General features: G+C 37.7%; 2 protein-coding genes and 1 pseudogene across 2 annotated transcripts; all 3 read right to left on the bottom strand.

Moving 5' to 3' along the window:
• Nucleotides 1-668: 668 nt before the first annotated feature.
• Nucleotides 669-1713, bottom strand: LOC127087889 (uncharacterized). The gene is made up of 2 exons (XM_051028808.1): nt 1451-1713; nt 669-1369 (listed from the first exon to the last, which is right to left on the bottom strand). The coding sequence occupies exons 1-2, from the start codon at nt 1649-1651 to the stop codon at nt 1028-1030; spliced, it is 543 nt and encodes a 180-aa protein (XP_050884765.1). The 5' UTR covers nt 1652-1713; the 3' UTR covers nt 669-1027.
• LOC127078975 (uncharacterized) lies at nt 1651-2451 on the bottom strand. The gene is made up of 2 exons (XM_051019393.1): nt 2073-2451; nt 1651-1964 (listed from the first exon to the last, which is right to left on the bottom strand). Exons 1-2 carry the CDS (start codon nt 2449-2451, stop codon nt 1651-1653), a joined length of 693 nt encoding a protein of 230 aa, XP_050875350.1.
• A 10162-nt stretch (nt 2452-12613) lies between these two features.
• Nucleotides 12614-12713, bottom strand: LOC127089205 (uncharacterized; annotated as a pseudogene).
• Between the last annotated feature and the right edge of the window lie 6662 nt (nt 12714-19375).

The raw sequence follows: 19375 nt of genomic DNA, 5'->3' as shown, positions 1-19375 counted from the left end.
AAATAAAATCAATATTTTTTTATTTAATTGTTAAATTAACATTTAAAATTAAAAAAAAACATTATTAAAGTCGCATGCGCCTGATGCATTGGCGCATACACCAATGCATACATGCATGCGTCAAGAGGCATGACGCCTACATGCATGGCTATTGGGAGCATGCGCCAACTCCAATGACGCCTCCTTTGAAATGTAAATGGATGCGTCAGTTCAACTGACACATCTGTTTGCAAACGTAGTTATTTTTATATTTATTTTGAACAAATAATTATTTAGGAATTTAATTTAAAAAACATTGTTATTTTAAAAAAAAACCTAAAAAATCATTTCAATGTAATTACTATTTCCAATTCAAACCCAATAAGAACCTTTTGTTTAATTTAGTAAGAAATATATATATATATATATATATATATATATATATATATATATATATATATATATATATATATATATATATATATATATATATATATATATATATATATATATATATATATTCTTAATATTCCATACTCGATCATTTTTATTTAAATTGCAACTATTAATCTCTTTTTGTGCTACAAACATGAAGGAGTCATATTCATGAGGAAAACTCTACACATTCTACATTGTTTGGTAAAAGAAGAAGTTATTTTAAAGGACAACAATAAAGGACTAACCAACCATATATTTGAAGAGGAAAAATCAAGGAGAATTTCTATTGGCCCGAGTAAAAAGAGACGCAAATAGAAAGATTCAATGATGCAAAATTTGTTCCTTGGACAAGACTAAAAGCCATAATACATTATTATATATGCATCTTCCGGTTCGTTAAGAACCTTAGGAAGATGTTACTATGTATTTTGTTCTTGGACTACCTGTCTACCTCTACCTCAGACTCTCCAACAAAAGTATTTCATGATAGTAGTAGTATACATGATTTCAAAAATGACTCACTTGATATCATGCCAGAAGGCTAATGATGCTGTCTAAGTTGCAAACTAGCTTGTACTCTAAGGAAGGAATGAAATGGTGGAGAGAACTCTTAATCATAGGGATGAGTAGCGAACGATCTTTCTGGTGGTAAAAGAGCAGTAAATCCAACAGAATGATTTGGAGAAGGATGAGTTTGGTTTGGGTAAGCCATGACGTGAAGTTGAATCGTCGCATATTGATCTATTGCAGAAATGAGAAGGTCCTTAATTTCAGCATGGTCACAACAATGTACAAGACCATCAGAACAAACACTTGTAGGTATTGTGCTCTTGTCATCTAACCGAGAGATCACAAGAAGGAAACCGTTCGCAGTTGCTTCTTCATGGAGCTCTCTTAACCCACTGCGATCTGCTGACGTGTCCTTCGTCACCGAATAGATGCACACAAAGCCCTGCATAATGCATGTGTTTTTCGTAAGCAACATTTTATAAAGTATAGTGTTTAGAAGTTACTAAATATTTTGATTACGTACCTCTTCGGTTCGTTTGATTTCCATTCCAAAGCGTGATTCGTTTGGTTGAGGGATCAATTCTATTGCAATTTCTTTTAGTCCAGGTAGAAACCATAACCTTATACCATGAATTAGTTGAGTAGTGTAATGGATTTGTTGGTTAGAAAAGAGATTGGTATTTTCCTGTGTTATACAATAAGGTTTGATTCTTTGCTTCAACATTAATGCATGTATGTACTATAAGAAACTTGAAGAAAAAGTATACATACTACTACCTTAGGTGGAATTAGTTCGGTTTGGATATTGACAAAAACAAGAGGGACCCCTGAGGAAATTGCTGCACTAAACCAGGCCATGCACCTAGCCGTAACGGTATCGATGCAGTGCTCACTGATGAGTGGCATGAATAGAATGGAGCTTACAACTGAGGAGCATTGATAAGGCAGATATGTTTTTACTTTCATCTTCCAATCATATTTTATCGCGTCTTTGCGGAATCCTTGATCCTTCGTGTTCATTACTCTCCTTGTCATTACTGCAAAAATTGAAAAAACACAAAAAAAAAACATGTTTTTAGAATGTTTAATTGCAGGTGTAAAAAGTTTTTATACTATAAGTTAATCATAAGGTTAGATTTCTATACCCTGCAGTTCAATGCACTGGTTTAATGTTAGATCGGCTAAATCTGCGATATGTCTATGATCTGTTATGGCTTGGATAGTATACTTTCGTCTAAGAACAGAAACTTTCTGTTGAACAATACATGTCTGCAGTTTCATCAAACTATCACCCCTTCTAACCTTAATCCATATGGACTCGACGCAACTGTTGATCTTTCCAAGCTGTGAACTAAACTCTGAACTAGTCTTTGCATGCAAAAAGGATTCATCGGCAACGTCGATGTTTTCTGTTGAGAATCCTTCAATGATGTCTCCTGGTAATGGCATGCTCTCATCCCATTCATCAGTTATGTGTTGCTTCACTTGTTTCACACAAACAAGTGTTTGATCAGATGCTTCCATTTTCTCCTAGGATTATGAAAGTGGAAAGTGGATCCAAAGTTATGAGAGTAAGATCCTTCACAAGGTTTGTATAATATTCCTTAAGCCGTTTCAACAACAAAGTGGAAACTGTGTCTATATGCTTTTAACATGTTCTAATAAGACAAATACCAAGAGGCCAAGTTATGGCCGGCATAGAGTTCTCCTTACATCTACATTTACTGTCAGCACCACCAATCAATTTCAAGCACTCCCTTTGGAAAAAAAGCACCAAGCAATCACTGTAAAAGTTAAGAAATCAATTAAGTTAGCATCTTTTCTCCATAACAATTGAATCATGCACTATTATGCTGCTGATGGGGCGGCAAGAAGGCGGCAATGTGATACATTGCCGTCGGTATATGTCCACCACAATGTTTAATAATTTCTCCTCTTCAGTCCTTGCCCTTGTCGCTGAATCTCGTCTTTCCAATTGAGTTATTAGAAATGCTATCTTGTCGGAAAGACTTTCTTTTTCTTACATACTTTTAAAATTATATTTATGAATAATTGTGATGTGTTAGTGGAAAACTAGTAACACCCACATTAAATAACAATGACCCCCTGCGATTCTTTTTTCTTTTTAAATGTTTTTTTAAAATTATTATTTTTAACTGTTATTTTTTAAAGTAGTATTGATCATAAAAATTACTCATAATTATTTATTATAAAGAAAGAAAAAAATCAAAAGAATTAATAAAAAATTAAGGATAAAATAGTCAAAAAGATAATTATTATTTAAAAGTAACAATAATTTTTTTTATATTAAAAAATTATTTTCTTTTGAAAAAACTCTATTTTTTAATATAAAGATGTAGTTGTTGAATTGAGTGTTTTATACGAATAGAATAATTTTAAATGGTTCAAAAATATTATTAATATTTCATATTTTATTTGGTCGACTAAAGACCCAAATAGCTGATTTCTAATCCACCTTAAATTCAGTCTACTTGATCCAATATATAAATCCAGTTCACAAAAAAAAAGGTACATTCTTTGATATCCACTTTTCACTGCACTCATCTTAGATTTTGAACTAATCTGAAAGTTAAAGTGTTAACCTTGCAAGTCCACCTCGTACGATGTATCAAAGATCAACATCTCTAGTTCAAGGCCTCCAGTTCATCAACTGCATCGAATTCTGGTTATGGGACGAAATAATGGTGTCGTTTGTGGAAATCGATATTTGATTCCCGCATTTTCCACGATTTCTCGTTCGCTCTTTCATTCGCCAGTGCATAACCTTCGAGGATCACCAAATCAAGAGCGCTCATAATCAAATGAGAAGATCCTTCGTGTTAAATCCACCAATCATCGTTTCAACTACGATTCATCGAATTTCCATATCTCTTATTCCCATGAGAATTCCACGAAGTAAAAGAATAATGATCCTATATACAAATGCAAATCTACGCTAGAATTACCAAAGAGCGGAAGTAATGGTATTCAAGATCATACTGAAGATGCCTTATCAACCTTATGATATCACATTACCTCAATTATTTGTTGTTGACGCGATACTCATTGTGACAACTTCGAAGATATGGGGAGTTTATAGCTACTGCTTGCAAAGATCCGTTACCTGGGCACCTTCTTCAGGAAATGAAGGACATCCTAATGACGAACATAGACTACCTCAGGACAAATCTAATAGATTGTGATGAAGCTCGTATTGCAACTAAATATACTTAATCACAGCAAAGTGAAACGAACTTCTAGTGTAAAATCATCTGCAGTTGAAGCAATGATTACCGTGGACGGTGTTACACACCTCCATAATGCAAAGTGTTAGACGTTTCAACTCTACCACACCTTCTCCTCAACAATTAGATCCAAAGTGTAGTTTCTTTCAAAGGCGACCTCCTAGTAAGATATCTCTCCCATATGGTTGTTAAGCAGTGCGTCAAGGAATAAAGATATCCAAACATAAATACATTCGAAGAAAAAGAATGTTAACAAACTACAGTGTGAGCCACCCGACAATCATGGCAGTTTTCACCGATGCAATGGATAATAAGAGGAAACTCATCGATGACATTCTTTGGGCATCAACGTCTGGTATGACGTGGCCAAACTACTGTATTTCCATAGTTGAGTCTGCAGGATAAATAAATTCATTGCATAGTACATAGGAACAATACCCCATACTCTGGTATTGGGGTAGCGAAGTCTCATCAAAGACGCCTTTGGTCGACAGTCATACTTAATCCCTTTCCCTACAATGTCATTTTGTAAGAAAATTATCAGGTAAAGGAAGCAAGCCAAACTCCATTCATGAGGTTTGGGGTGACGAGCCTCTCAAGGAATCTCACATTTGTCTGACCATCCTCTTGGCCCTAGTAGAATCCGACCGTATGCCAAAAGATAAACCTCCACGAATCCGGTAAGCAGACCGTCTTTCACACCTCGATTGACCGGGGCGAGTGTCCTCACCAAAGTAAGAAGGAAGTGAGGGTGTGACGAAAAGTCCATTTTGTAATAGTGCATAGTGTCGCATTACGCGAAAAACCGGCGGGAAACAAGAACAACAGAGCCGCCACCGTGCGTTATTTATCCCAAAAGAGGGAAAGGAAACGCTCAGAGTAAACCTGGAAAAGACATGGTCTCGCGACCAAAGAGAATGGGATCGGGAGTCGGTTATGCGAAGGGAAGGTATTAGCACCCCTACGCATCCGTCGTACTCGACGGGATCCACGCACGATAGGAAGGAAAATGGTTGCTAAAACACTGCTCAAACAATCATCTACACAGGCTGAAAGAGACACAAGAAAACAAACAAGACTGAAACTGACTCGACAGGATACCGCATCCTGGGCCTACTTAGTCTATCAAGCATAGACATCAGAGTCAAAGTAGTTCGAACTGGGGAAACGACACATGCTCGCTAGGATATCGCATCCTATGCATACGTATCTCCTTTGGACGAAGGAGAATCAGAGCATTCGTAGCTCGGCTAACACGCACACAAACAAACACAGGCAAAGGCAGACGTGGAGCCTGAATGCCAATCACTGGACTTACATCAGCATCCGAACCAGACACACACAAGAAGGCAAACGTGGAGCCCGAATGCCAATCGCTGGACTTACATCAGCATCCGAACCGACAAACCCACACTAGAACCCGAATGCCACTCGATGGACTTACATCAACTTCTAAGCACACAACAACACAAAACAAAGACACAGGCGCCCGGAGAGATCTGCTCATCTCCTGCCTACGTACCTCATCTGGTATGAGGATCACAGGACTAGCCTAACCAGATAACAGAGGGAGACACAACTAGGGAGACTACGACTCGAGCCTAGATGTTATCATGCAAAATCATCCCTAAGTTAAGGTTTCTAGCTAACTTGCACAGGAAGCAAGCCTATCCTAAACATGACTTGCACAGGAAGCAAGCCAAACTAAACCTATCTTGCACAGGAAGCAAGCTAAAGCAAACCTATCTTGCACAGGAAGCAAGCTAAAGCAAACACATAAGCACAAGTAGCACACACTATATGCAAGCAATGGGCTCAATCAAGGTTAGGTTTTAGTCGAGGGGTCATATCAACCTCAACAAACAAACCACTGTAACTGGGTAGTGTTAGCTCTTAACCCTAACATTGAGAGTTAGGGTGAAGCTGATGAAAGGTGAGTGAAGATGAGACTTCACAGCTCTTATCCCTGGCCTGGGAGAGCTTAAGACAAGAATGTGTGGGTTCAGAAAGTGGGAACCCTTCTACACATATGACTGACACAATGTACAATGATCTTGGGTTAATATCTGCAATGCATCAACACAGTGGTGTGAGCAAAGCAGATGACACACAGAATAGCAGGGGATGGATTGCACATCCCTTATATCTACCAATGCCTCTTCACTTAGGAGGTCTTTGAATATGTGCAAGGACAAAAGTAAACAGTCACAAACATTGCCTCTTAAGGAGGACTTCAGACAGGTGCCTGGCCAAGTAACAGGCCAGGTCTTCCAGACTACATGGAGTAAGGAAATTATACCTCAATGCAAATTGCTTATCAAGCAAAGCAAAGCAAAGTTCACAAGGAACTAATAGCAACTAAAGTACCTGAAATCAGTCAAACACAATTAGTATACCAGACACAAAGTTAAAACAAACAGCATAAACCAACAGACAACACAATCAAATATGTGTGCAAAGCATAAGCTCAAATCAAGTGAGCTAAAAAACCTACAAAACAAACAAGTTAGTTCATGATAAATAATTAAACTCATTCAACTTGTATTAATCTCTTTGAAGTATTTGTTGCTTAACCTGAAACAACAAGCTTAAACATGAGCAACAAGACCACTAGGACAAGCCTAGGGTCAAAAGGAGATAAAAAGTTTAAAACAGCAAGGGACAAGTGCCCAAAGTCAAGACAATTCAATCAAGAAGCAAACCCAAGTGGTATCACATTCATATCATTCATCATTATCATTTCACAAACAGATTAGGTCAAAGCATGGCAAATAGAACCTCAAAGAAGTCAACAGAATGACTCAACTCAAATCTAATCATAAACATTTCAAAAATTCCTCAAATAAATCATGGTCAAACATCATCCACAACATGATAGGCATACCAAATTTCAGCTCATTTGGATCAAAGGGAGTAGGGAAATTAAATTCAGAAAGGCAAGGCAAGTTCAAGCATACTCATTCAAAGCATCAAAACATGCACCAACTTCAATTAATCATAAAACAGAACCAACACATGATAAATGAATGGGGCCAAAGCCATGATGTACTTCAAGATGTTCACAATGCACATGTCAGATTTCAAGTCCATCCAATTAAGCATGAGAATTTCACAAATCATATGGCATCATGTGTCACAAAAGTCAACAATTTGGTCAAACAGGGGAGAAATTATCAATCAAATAGGAAATGCATTCCAAAATTCCAGAAAAAATCACATGTAAACTAGACATCCACAAGTATCTTCATGCAAACATTCAGACCAATTTGAGTTCAATAAGCATGGTAATTAAAATCATGTAGTTGGACATGCATGGTGTGACACAAATTGTCACACCCCTATTCAAAAAATCATATCTCCATAACCAGCAATGAGAAAATTACAAACTCTACACCAAAATCACCATGAACATGTCTAGTTTAAGTACAAAAAATTTGAGAGGCATTGGATCATGTATCATCATTTCACAAACAATTTGGCAAGACATACACAAAATGGACACACATGAATAAACCCTAGCACATTTAAAAATTCACACGTGCAAAAAATCTGGAAAAAATATCATAAAAAACTAGAGATCAAGAGAAGCAATCCACAAAAAATCCCATGAAAATTGGATTAAAATTGAGCAACTTACGAATTGTTGAAGATGGCCATGCAAAATGAAATAAAAATTGAGAAAAGAAAATGAATTAATTAAATAATATAAACGGCAATGGCAATTTAGTAATTTGGCGTTCACTTAAATGGAACGCTGCGTTCCAGCTTAAGGCGTGTCACACGCTCAATGGCCACATGGCCCAGAAACCTGGAAAACACATGCATGGCACGGTTTAAGGATCAAACAACATTTTGGGTGACCTTCTTCTAGGGTTTTCACGCTACAGTACGTGTTCTTCATTCAAAATCCCAGCAAGAACACTTTGCAACAAAAATCAAAAAGCGACATACCAATGTGATCATCTCATCATGTACAACAACAAACCAACAATCATTAACCCTAAATCATGCTGAAATGGAAGCATCATGCAAAATAAAGTTTAACAACCAAACTTAAATTCCAATTTTCTCTCTCGATACTTAACCAATTCTCACGATTTAAAGCTCAGCATAATCATGGCAAAAAGATCTATAAGAAGCACTACATGATTTTAAAAATGAAGAGAATCGAAAGTTTACTTGATTTGAGGAGTAACGATGGAACAGTGGTCCTTTGGTCGTGTTTAGTAGAAACAGAAGTCCAATAAGGTCCCAGATGATGAATGGAGAAGTATTGCAAGCCCAGTTACCTCAATTCCAGCTCGACAATGCAACTGCCATATGAGAAGCTCCAATAGAACAGTACTTGGAATGGCTTTACAGTTGTGTTTTAGTGCTTGCCAATGCTTCCAAGGGGTTTGTAGGTGATGAAATAATCAGCAGGGCACGAGCTCCTTTGGAGATTTTCAGAAAAAGGTCAAGTGAAGAAAATGAGAGCTTGAGAGAAAAAGGAATTTGATCTGGTTTGGTGAAGTGTGGCTAGGGTTTCTCAACCAGAAATGATGCACTATATACTTGGATTAACATTGCTAAGCTTGGTTAATCAAGTGGTAATTGGTTTTAGCTCAAATGAAGTGTTTTTGACAATTTACTAAAAACCACCCAAATTGCATGGGGTGCATGTTAATGCACGAAATTGGGCCTTAAACAAACCCCAAACATGATTTCTGAACATTTGCCATTGGTTGAATATATTGGAAATGATTTATTTGAAAGTCCATTTTTCAACTCACCTCTTTTTTAATTCATGCACTTGGAAAAAGACCATTTCGATTGGAAGATTTTTGGTGAATTGTGATGAAAGATTTGGATAGAGCACATCAAATATGACTTGTAGCAAAAAACCTCACCCAATTTGGCCAAATGGTTTGGAAGATATGCCACTTTGAAGTTCAAAAATATTTGAGAATGATTTGATCATAACTTGCCAACCATGAATGAGAAATGAGTGTTCTTGGACTTTTTGGAAAGGTGAGAGCAAGATCTTCAACTTTCATGTTGGACAAAATTTCATTTGAAGCTTGTATGATGATGTAAATTTGAGGAGAAAAACTTTCTATTTTTGGCAGTTGAAAATTACAGGTCACCTGCCATTTTAGGAAACTTTTTGTCTGACTTCAAATTCTTCAATCTTGATCTTTGAAATGTCAAATGAGACTTGTATGGACATGAATGAACACTTTCAAACCATCTCCCACCTTGAAATCCATAAAATCAGGCACAGTTGACTACAGTTGACCATAGTTGACTTTCTAGGGTTTTTGGTGGACTGCACATCGACTGATGACTTCTGAGCACCCAAACCTTGACCAAACCACTTCAAAAGGACCCCTAGGTCATGTGAACATGTTGGACCAACCCTAGGGCTTTGTCTCAAAGGAAATTGCACTTGCTTGCTTGATTGACTGATCTCCTAACCAGTTTGACCTAATTTGTCAGTTGAACTTGCACTTGGGCAAATGGGCAATGCAATGTTATGCAGTGGACTATGTTATGTTAATGTCCTAATATGAAAATGTACAGAAGGTAGGTGCAAATTTGAGGTGCTACACATAGGTGTTTGAAAGTTTATTCCTGTAAATGAACATTTGTCGACCATGTAAGCTGCTTTGGAACCAACCTTACTGCAAAAATGTAAAAAAGAGCCTCTCCTTGAACTTGACTTGGATTTTGATGAAGAGAAATACATCTACAAAATAAGAAAAAGAGAAAGTCAACAATGATCAACAAATAAAAAAAGATGAAGACAACAATCGATCATGACAAAGTGGCAAAGATCAACATTGAACAAAGTTAAGATTGTATTTACCTTTGATATATCATCATTTATCTTATATATCATTTAAAAGCTCAGAAAATATCATTCAAAATTAACATAAAAACCATTGAAGTTGGTCCACGAATATGTTGCTGAAGAAAGATACTATAAAAACTAACAATACAAGGGGAAATCATGCGATTTCCAGAAAAATATATTGTACTTGATAACACGAAATTATATCACATTTTAAGACTTAATTCAATTAGATTATATTATCATTTACTTCAGTTTATCTCATTTTATCAGATATTATGCAGTATTTCCTTACTATTTATGTCAGGTATCCATTTTGAAGCAAAAGTGAAAAAGGGAAGAAAAGGAGGTGTAGAAAGGAGTAAAAAGGAAACAAATATCAAAGACCAAGCCCAGCCCAAAGAAAGCGCACGTTGTGCCTGTGACGGGCGTCACAAGGGTTGTGACGAGCGTCACACTAGAAGCACCACTATGACGAGCGTCACACATGGTGTGACGAGCGTCACACCATTCCACTAGCTTTTTGGCGCAAGTCACGCCCTCAGAAAGACTTGAAGAGGAACGTTGAGAAGTTGGTCTCCTATATCCACGCCGCGCATGTAGCCACGTTGAAGAATGGGAGAAACGGAATGCAGTTACCAACACTATTATAAATAGCCATCTCACAAACCTAAAACGGGACCAGTTTTTTCACGCTCACATTGCCGAAGCTCTGCCAAATTTTCTTTTCACGCCTTTTGCTTATTTTTCTTTTCCAGCATTGTTTATTTTATTTATTTCTTTTGCAAGCTTTACGTTCTTTTTCCCTTGCAAATTTACCTTTCCAGTTTTAGCTTTTAGATATTTTTCGCATAATAGTTTCTACACCGGAAACTATTGTGCAATTTTATACTGGATTTAACCTTACGTTATATTCCAGTTTTATTTCCTTGATTTAATTTACTGTTTAATTGAAGAATCCAAGAACAAATCCTACCGGCTTGTGGTGGAGTGTTCAAGACCATTGTATTACGCATTCAGGTTCTTTAATTGTTATTTAATTTTTAATGTTTTATTTTATTATTTATCTATATTATCTGCCTGGAATGAGTCTGTTTATGCATGATATAAATTCTTATTTATTTAGCATGTCTGGCTAATTTGCCTAGGTATCGGTATGTAAAGTAAGCAGAATAAGGGATCAAGACTGAGTCGGTCTACCTAAACTTAAAATCAAAATCAATCTTTTTACGGTCTCAACTTACAGGTTTAATAACAAGATTTTTTACAAAAGTAAAAGACATAAAGAAGTTAAAATCAATAGAGCGAGAGTTTGAGATTTTAACTGGACAGTGTAAGTTAGGCATTAATTCTAGATCAGGGCGAGAGCAAGTTTTAGAGTTAATTAAATTCTGACCTTTTCAAAAAGTATTTTTAAAGATTGAATGTGAGGACGAGAGTTAAGCATTTGGATTTAATTATATAACCTAAGTCAACAGAGCGAGAGTTTGAGATAAGGGTGTTTAAAACGGTCAGTATTTTCTTAAAAAGAGTTTCTGCAACTTTATTGTTTTCAAAATATGGTTTTTGACTTAATTATAAGTGACAGCAACATTAATATAAAATCATGGTTTATTCAACAGAGCGAGAGTTTGAGATAGAACCTTTAACCAATAAAGTTAACCGAAACGATTCATTTTAAAACCAAGAAACCGACAAAGACTTGATTCCCTAGTTTTGACGAACTACATACCGATATCCGTCTTATTAATATTTAATCTAGATATTAGTTTAGCTCTTAGTTTTTCCCAAACAATCAAACATTTTCACCTTAGATTTACGTAGTAACCTTAGATAACGGTATATCGATTCATAAGTCCCTGTGGGATCGATATCTTTTAAAACTACGCGATAGAACTGTGCACTTGCGGTTTGTATCCCATTCTCGACTCACCCAGTCGAGCGATAAAGTTTTTGGCGCCGTTGTCGGGGACTTTTATTCAATCGATATCGTAACTCTTCCGTTACGCTGTAGAGACTAAGGTTTCTTTTTCTTCTATTTTCTTTCTTTCGTTGATTTGTATGCCACGCACTCGCTCTCAAGGCGAACCGCTCTATTTACGAATCAACGATATCGAACTATATCTCCGAGTCTTACGACGAATTCGGGAATATCGTGCTGAAAACAATCTCCCTCCTATAAACCTTCCTGATTTCAAAAACATTTTTCCTTCTTTAACCGAGATGGCAGAACCAGCTCGTGCTCTTAGAGATTACGCCGCTCCATCGCAAGATGAACCGCATTCAAGTATTGCTCCGCCCGCAATCGAAGCAAACAACTTTGAACTTAAACCTTCACTGTTGCAGGCTGTGCAACAGAACCAATTCTCTGGAAATCTTACCGAAGATCCAAACCTTCATTTATCCGTATTTGTCCAATACGCTGATACTGTTAAAGCTAATGGTGTCACTTCAGAGGCAATTCGACTTCGTCTTTTTCCTTTCTCATTAAGAGATAGCGCTAGAAGATGGCTTCAATCTCTTCCTTCCAACTCAGTCACCACATGGAACGAGTTGAAGAAAGTTTTTCTTGCCCGATATTTTCCGCCAAGCAAAACAGCTATGTTAAGAGCCCAGATAAACGGATTTAAACAGAAAGACAACGAGTCTCTTTTCGAAGCATGGGAAAGATACAAAGACATGATGAGACTTTGCCCACACCATGGTTTGGAAGACTGGTTAGTAATTCACACATTTTATAATGGTCTCTTATACAATACAAGGTTAACAATAGACGCCGCTGCAGGTGGTGCACTAATGAACAAACCTTACGCTGATGCTTACCAGCTTATCGAGAGCATGGCCCAAAACCACTATCAGTGGGGAACCGAACGAACGAATGTGGAAAACCTCAACCGAAAACTGGCATGTACGAGATAAGTAACCTTGATCACGTCAATGCAAAAGTGGATGCTTTGGTCCAGAAAATTGAAAGTTTAAACGTATCACCTCCAGCAGCCGTGGTTGCTATAACTCAGAATTGCGAGGTCTGTGGAATCCAAGGCCACACTCCTGCGGAATGTCAACTCTTGACTGGAATCCAAACAGAGCAAGTAAACTATGCTCAAGGAAGCCCCTATTCGAATACCTATAACCCAAATTGGAAGAACCATCCAAACTTCTCATATAAGAGTAATAATGCTTTATACGCACCTGGACAGTCTCCAAATCAAGCCCCATCTATACCTCCGGGATATCAGAAACAGAATCCTAACAATAATACCCCTAGAAAATCCAACTTGGAAATCATGATGGAAAATTTTATAGCTTCCCAACAACAAACCAATAAAGATTTCTTAAACCAGAACATACACACTGGCGAACAACTTAAACAACTAGCAAGCAAAGTAGATGCCCTGGCTACCCATAACAAAATGCTGGAAACGCAAATATCTCAAGTAGCTCAACAACAAGCACCTACTGCTGCACCAACTGGTACATTCCCTGGACAGCCCCAACCCAATCCGAGAAGCCAAGCTCATGCAATTATATTAAGAAGTGGAACGGAAGTGGAAGGACCGTCTGACCCAAGGATAGAAAACCAAAACCCTAAGAAATCTACTGAGGAAAGTGAACCTAAGGAAAAGGAAGAGAGTAATAAGGAAACCCTAGAAAAGAAGGAACCTTATGTACCTCCACCACCTTACAAACCACCTATACCTTACCCTCAAAGGCTTGTTAAAACCAAAGATGTAGGCCAATTTAGAAAATTTGTTGATCTCCTTAAACAATTAAACGTTACAATTCCGTTTACCGAAGCTATTACGCAGATGCCCTCATATGCTAAATTCTTAAAAGAAATTCTTTCTAATAAAAGGAAACTTGAGGATAGCGAAACCGTTACACTCCCTGCCGAATGTAGCGCTATAATCCAAAACATGCCCCCTAAACTCAAGGATCCGGGTAGTTTCTCTATACCCTGTCACATAGGAAAATTTGTCATCGACAAAGCCTTATGCGATTTAGGAGCCGGAATTAGCGTTATGCCTTTATCCATATGTAAGAAACTGGAAATGGGAGAATTAAGACCGACCAAAATGTCTGTGCAATTAGCAGATCGTTCCATCAAATATCCTGTAGGAATCCTTGAAAACGTTCCCGTACGCATAGGTCAGTTTTACATCCCACTGACTTCACAATTATGGACATTAGAGAAGATGATACGACACCTATTATACTAGGAAGACCATTCTTAGCAACTGCCGGTGCAATCATAGACGTAAAACGAGGACGACTCACCTTCGAAGTAGGCGAAGAGAAAATTGAATTCATTCTTTCCCAATTCTTGAAAGCACCTGCAATAGAAGATACATGTTACTTCATGGATATCATCGATGAATGCATAAAAGAAGCAGAGTCAGGAGAAGACAAATCATCAGACTATCTTTTAGAGGACAAATCTAAACAATGCCTAGCGATAACACCGGATCCTACGCAGTGTCTTAACAAACCAACCCCTGATTTGAAAACACTTCCCAAAAATCTGAGATATGAATTCCTAGACTTAGAACTTGAACGACCTGTGATAGTTAATGCAGATCTAGGAAGACTCGAAACAGAAAAACTCCTACATATCTTAAGAAAATATCCAACCGCACTAGGATACCACATCACCGATCTTAAAGGAATAAGCCCTTCTATTTGTATGCACCGCATCATGTTAGAAGAAGACTGTAAAACCTCTAGGGAACACCAGAGAAGACTAAATCCGATCCTAAGTGAGGTAGTAAAGAAAGAAATAACCAAGTTATTAGAAGCAGGTATTATATATCCTATATCTGATAGCAAATGGGTTAGTCCTGTACACGTTGTACCAAAGAAAGGAGGCATAACCGTTATTGAAAACGAAAAAGGAGAAACTATAACTAAACGAATCGAATCGGGATGGAGAATGTGCATTGATTATAGGAAACTAAACAAAGCAACCCGAAAAGATCATTTCCCTTTACCATTCATTGACCAGATGTTAGAACGATTAGCTAAACATTCACATTTCTGTTATTTAGACGGTTATTCAGGCTTCTTTCAAATACCAATTCACCCTGATGACCAAGAAAAGACAACATTCACATGCCCTTTTGGTACCTTCGCGTATAGACGAATGCCGTTTGGTCTATGTAATGCCCCTGCAACTTTTCAAAGATGCATGATGGCAATATTCGTCGACTTTCTCGAAAACATCATGGAAGTATTTATGGATGACTTTTCTGTATACGGACAAAGCTTCGAAGAATGCCTTGAAAACCTGGAAAGAGTTCTGGAGCGATGTGTAAAAGTAAACTTAGTACTTAATTGGGAAAAGTGCCACTTTATGGTACAAGAAGGAATTGTTTTAGGACACATCATCTCGAACAGAGGAATTGAAGTAGACAAAGCCAAAATAGAGGTAATCGAAAATCTTCAACCCCCAAGAACTGTGAGAGAAGTACGAAGTTTTTTAGGACACGCCGGTTTTTACCGACGATTCATCAAAGACTTCTCTAAGATAACTAAACCCTTAACCGGACTGTTGATGAAAGATGCTGAATTCATATTCGACGATAGCTGTTTAAAAGCATTTCAAACTCTTAAACAAGCATTGATCTCCGCACCCATTATGCAGACACCAGACTGGAATGAACCATTCGAAATAATGTGCGATGCCAGTGATTATGCTGTAGGTGCTGTTTTAGGACAAAGAAAGGATAAAAAGCTTCACGTTGTATATTACGCTAGCAGAACCCTGGATGAAGCACAGATGAATTATGCCACAACCGAGAAAGAACTCCTAGCAGTGGTATTTGCGCTAGATAAATTTCGTTCTTACCTGGTAGGAGCCAAAATAATAGTTTACACTGATCACGCTGCTATCAGGTACCTTTTAACAAAAAAAGATGCTAAACCTAGACTCCTAAGATGGATCTTGTTACTACAAGAATTCGACTTAGAAATCAAGGACAAGAAAGGAACTGAAAACGTAGTAGCAGACCACCTCTCTAGACTTGAGAACCTTGAACCGGAAAGAACATCCATTAATGATGATTTCTCGTATGATAAACTCATAGCTACTTTGGAAGAGAACAACTCCGACATGCAAGTAGAAACCACCTTAGCTATATCTGTCATACCATGGTACGCTGATCTAGTCAATTATTTAGCTGCCGGAATAGTTCCACCTACTCTATCTTACCAGCAGAAGAAACGATTCTTCCACGACATAAAACACTATTACTGGGATGATCCCTTACTTTTCAAAAGAGGCCCCGATGGTATTTTCCGTCGATGTATACCCGACGAAGAGGTAGAAAATATAATCCAACACTGTCACTCTGCGCCTTATGGTGGACACACAAGTACATCCAAACCTGCTCTAAAATCCTACAAGCTGGCTTTTATTGGCCAACTATATGGAAGGACGTACATGCGGCTATTAAGGAGTGTGACAGATGTCAACGCACGGGAAACATATCTAGACGTGACGAGATGCCACAAAAAGGTATTTTGGAAGTAGAGATTTTTGACGTGTGGGGGATAGACTTCATGGGACCTTTCCCATCCTCTTTCGGTAACAAATACATACTCGTGGCAGTTGACTACGTATCAAAATGGATCGAAGCTATAGCTTCTCCAACAAATGACACCCGAGTAGTAACTAGACTCTTTAAAAATATAATATTTCCGAGATTTGGCATCCCAAGAATAGTAGTCAGTGATGGTGGATCACACTTTATATCCAAGGTACTCGAAAAACTACTACTTAAATATGGAGTGAGACATAGGATAGCAACACCTTACCACCCTCAAACCAGTGGACAAGTGGAAGTATCTAACAGAGAAATCAAGCAAATACTAGAAAAAACGGTCGCCACTTCAAGGAAAGATTGGTCATTGAAATTACCAGAAGCTTTATGGGCATACCGAACTGCTTATAAAACTCCCATAGGGACGACCCCATTTAAGCTCATTTATGGAAAATCCTGTCACCTCCCGGTAGAATTAGAACATAAAGCCTATTGGGCTATTAGAAATTTAAATTTGAATTATAAAGCCGCCGGTGAAAAGAGAATCCTTGACATAAACGAATTAGAGGAACTCAGAAGAGACGCCTATGAAAATGCCAAAATCTATAAAGAAAGAACAAAACAATGGCATGACAAGCGTATATCAAGGAAAATCTTCAAGCAAGGCGACGCAGTACTTTTATTTAACTCTAGACTAAAGTTATTCCCGGGAAAACTACGATCCAGATGGTCAGGACCTTTTCATATCACTAAAATCTTTCCCAGTGGAGCGGTAGAAATAAAAGGACAATCTACAGAACCGTTCACCGTAAACGGGCAACGTCTGAAACATTATCACTATGCGGAAACCAACGAGGATTCGCAAATTCTACACTTAGACGAAACGCCCCCAGGACTCATAGACTATATTTAACAGTTTCTTTGTCGAGCTTGCGACATTTAAACAAAGCGCTTAGTGGGAGACAACCCACAAAATTAATTTGTTATTTTATTATTCTACTATTATTATCATTCCCCTATTTTTCTCTTAATTATTCTTTTAATTTCTATTTAGTATTCATTATTGATTTATTCAAAAAAAGAAAAGAAAATATATATATATATATATATATATAATAATAATAATTCCTTTCTTCTTTCGGCATTTGGCCAAATCCTGACTTAAACTCATGTTTCTTTTCTCTAGCTAACACTAACCAGATGGGACATTCTGATCGTATGGGTATCAAGTTCAGAGGAATGGCTCAGAAACGAAAGTTTGAAGAACTAGCCGCTAGAGAGATGCTACCTAGTTTATATGCCGATAATTGGGCGATGACTGCCCTTGGATTGAGACAGAGTGTCCTGTTTTTGCTGAATCAGATAGGATGGGAGACCTCCCCTATCCTGAGACATTTCACCACCTACCGGAGACTCACACTAGAATTCCTTAGTTCATTAATCTATCTACCCAGCCATGGAAAAGGAATTAGCAGAGGTTTTATCCAGTTCAGAATGTTCAATATGGAGTACCAATTTAATATTAGAGACTTCACCAACCTTTTGGGTTTTCCTACCTCCTTTGATACATTCACTGTAAGCCAGGAAGAACTTTTTGAATATAGAGAGCTTGAACACTTTTGGGGTAAGCTGACTGGAAATGATGAGCCCGAAGAACATGAGTTTCTCTCTGGAAACATACATAACCCGGCTCTTCGCTATCTCCATAAGATCCTGACCCACACTTTATTTGGGAAGAAGCCAAATAGTACTTCAGTTTCACGTGATGAACTCTTCATCATATTTTGTGCTTCCCAGAACCGTCCAGTAAACGGTGCTACTTTTATGTTAGCTAATTTGGACCACCTTATCCAGGATGAGCGAGCACCCATTAGAATAGGCGGTTTGATCACTATGATAGGTAATGCTATTGGATTACGTCAGCCTATGCTTGACCTTAGCCCTTTTTGTGGCATTACCACTATAAGTATACCCTTCCTCTTCAACACTATGTTTATAGCAAACATAGGGTCTGATGAGTTTGAGCTTATTATTGATAACCAGGTTCTCTGCCTATTCACCATGCCCGATCCTAGAACTAGTGTTCATAACCAAAGGAACTGGCTCTATAACCTGAATGAAACCCCAACTCCTGCTGGATCCACTGAATCCATCCAGGATTATGAGATTTGTGATGACTATGAGCACTATGTTGACCATATCTCTCATGCTGAATCTGACCCTCAGACACCTTCCGGCTACTATGATATTGATCCTCCTCCTCAGCCTGTCCTGACCGAAGAATCAGCCATGCCTGATCTCCGACATCATATGCCAGGAACAGATATTAAAACCGTCATTGAAGCCTTGATGTCAGAGCAAGACGCCCTCAGGGAAGATTTCCACAACTTGAGACTTGAAATCCTAGAATACATGAGCAGCACGGCAAGTCCGTTACGTATGTTACGGCATCATGTTAACTCTTTTGCTCCTCCGGCCAGAGATCCGAAGATAGATGGAATTTAGTTATTTCTTTCTAAGTTATTTAGTTTTAGGCTAGATTTTTCATTAATGTTGTTTGAATTCATGTTTATTTCTATTTCATTTCATTGTTTTCCTTCCCTGTAATACATTATGATCATTCTTATTGAAGCTGTTTAGTTAATTTTATTATGCAATGGCTATTACGCTCTACTGTTGTTACCTATTATTATTATTATACAAAGCAAGTAAGCGTGCACAATACATTAAAATTGCAGACTAAAAATGATCATAAGCAAAATGAAACATTAAAATACGCTACCAAAGTAATTCTGTGAAGCGCTGTTGAAAGCCTTTCCAAAAAGAAATGT

This window comes from Lathyrus oleraceus, chromosome 5 (genome assembly GCF_024323335.1).
Source record: "Lathyrus oleraceus cultivar Zhongwan6 chromosome 5, CAAS_Psat_ZW6_1.0, whole genome shotgun sequence".
Lineage (NCBI taxonomy): Eukaryota > Viridiplantae > Streptophyta > Magnoliopsida > Fabales > Fabaceae > Lathyrus > Lathyrus oleraceus.
This window is presented reverse-complemented; position numbering and strand designations above follow the sequence as displayed.

Bases quoted from the DNA above. Each gene is read 5' to 3' on its own strand.
- LOC127087889 (XM_051028808.1), bottom strand. From the start codon at position 1,651: ATGTTGAAGCAAAGAATCAAACCTTATTGTATAACACAGGAAAATACC. The intron at 1,370-1,450 runs GTACGTAATCAA...TGCATTATGCAG, and splicing joins AAATCAAACGAACCGAAGAG to GGCTTTGTGTGCATCTATTC.
- LOC127078975 (XM_051019393.1), bottom strand. From the start codon at position 2,451: ATGGAAGCATCTGATCAAACACTTGTTTGTGTGAAACAAGTGAAGCAA. The intron at 1,965-2,072 runs GTATAGAAATCT...CAATTTTTGCAG, and splicing joins CCAGTGCATTGAACTGCAGG to TAATGACAAGGAGAGTAATG.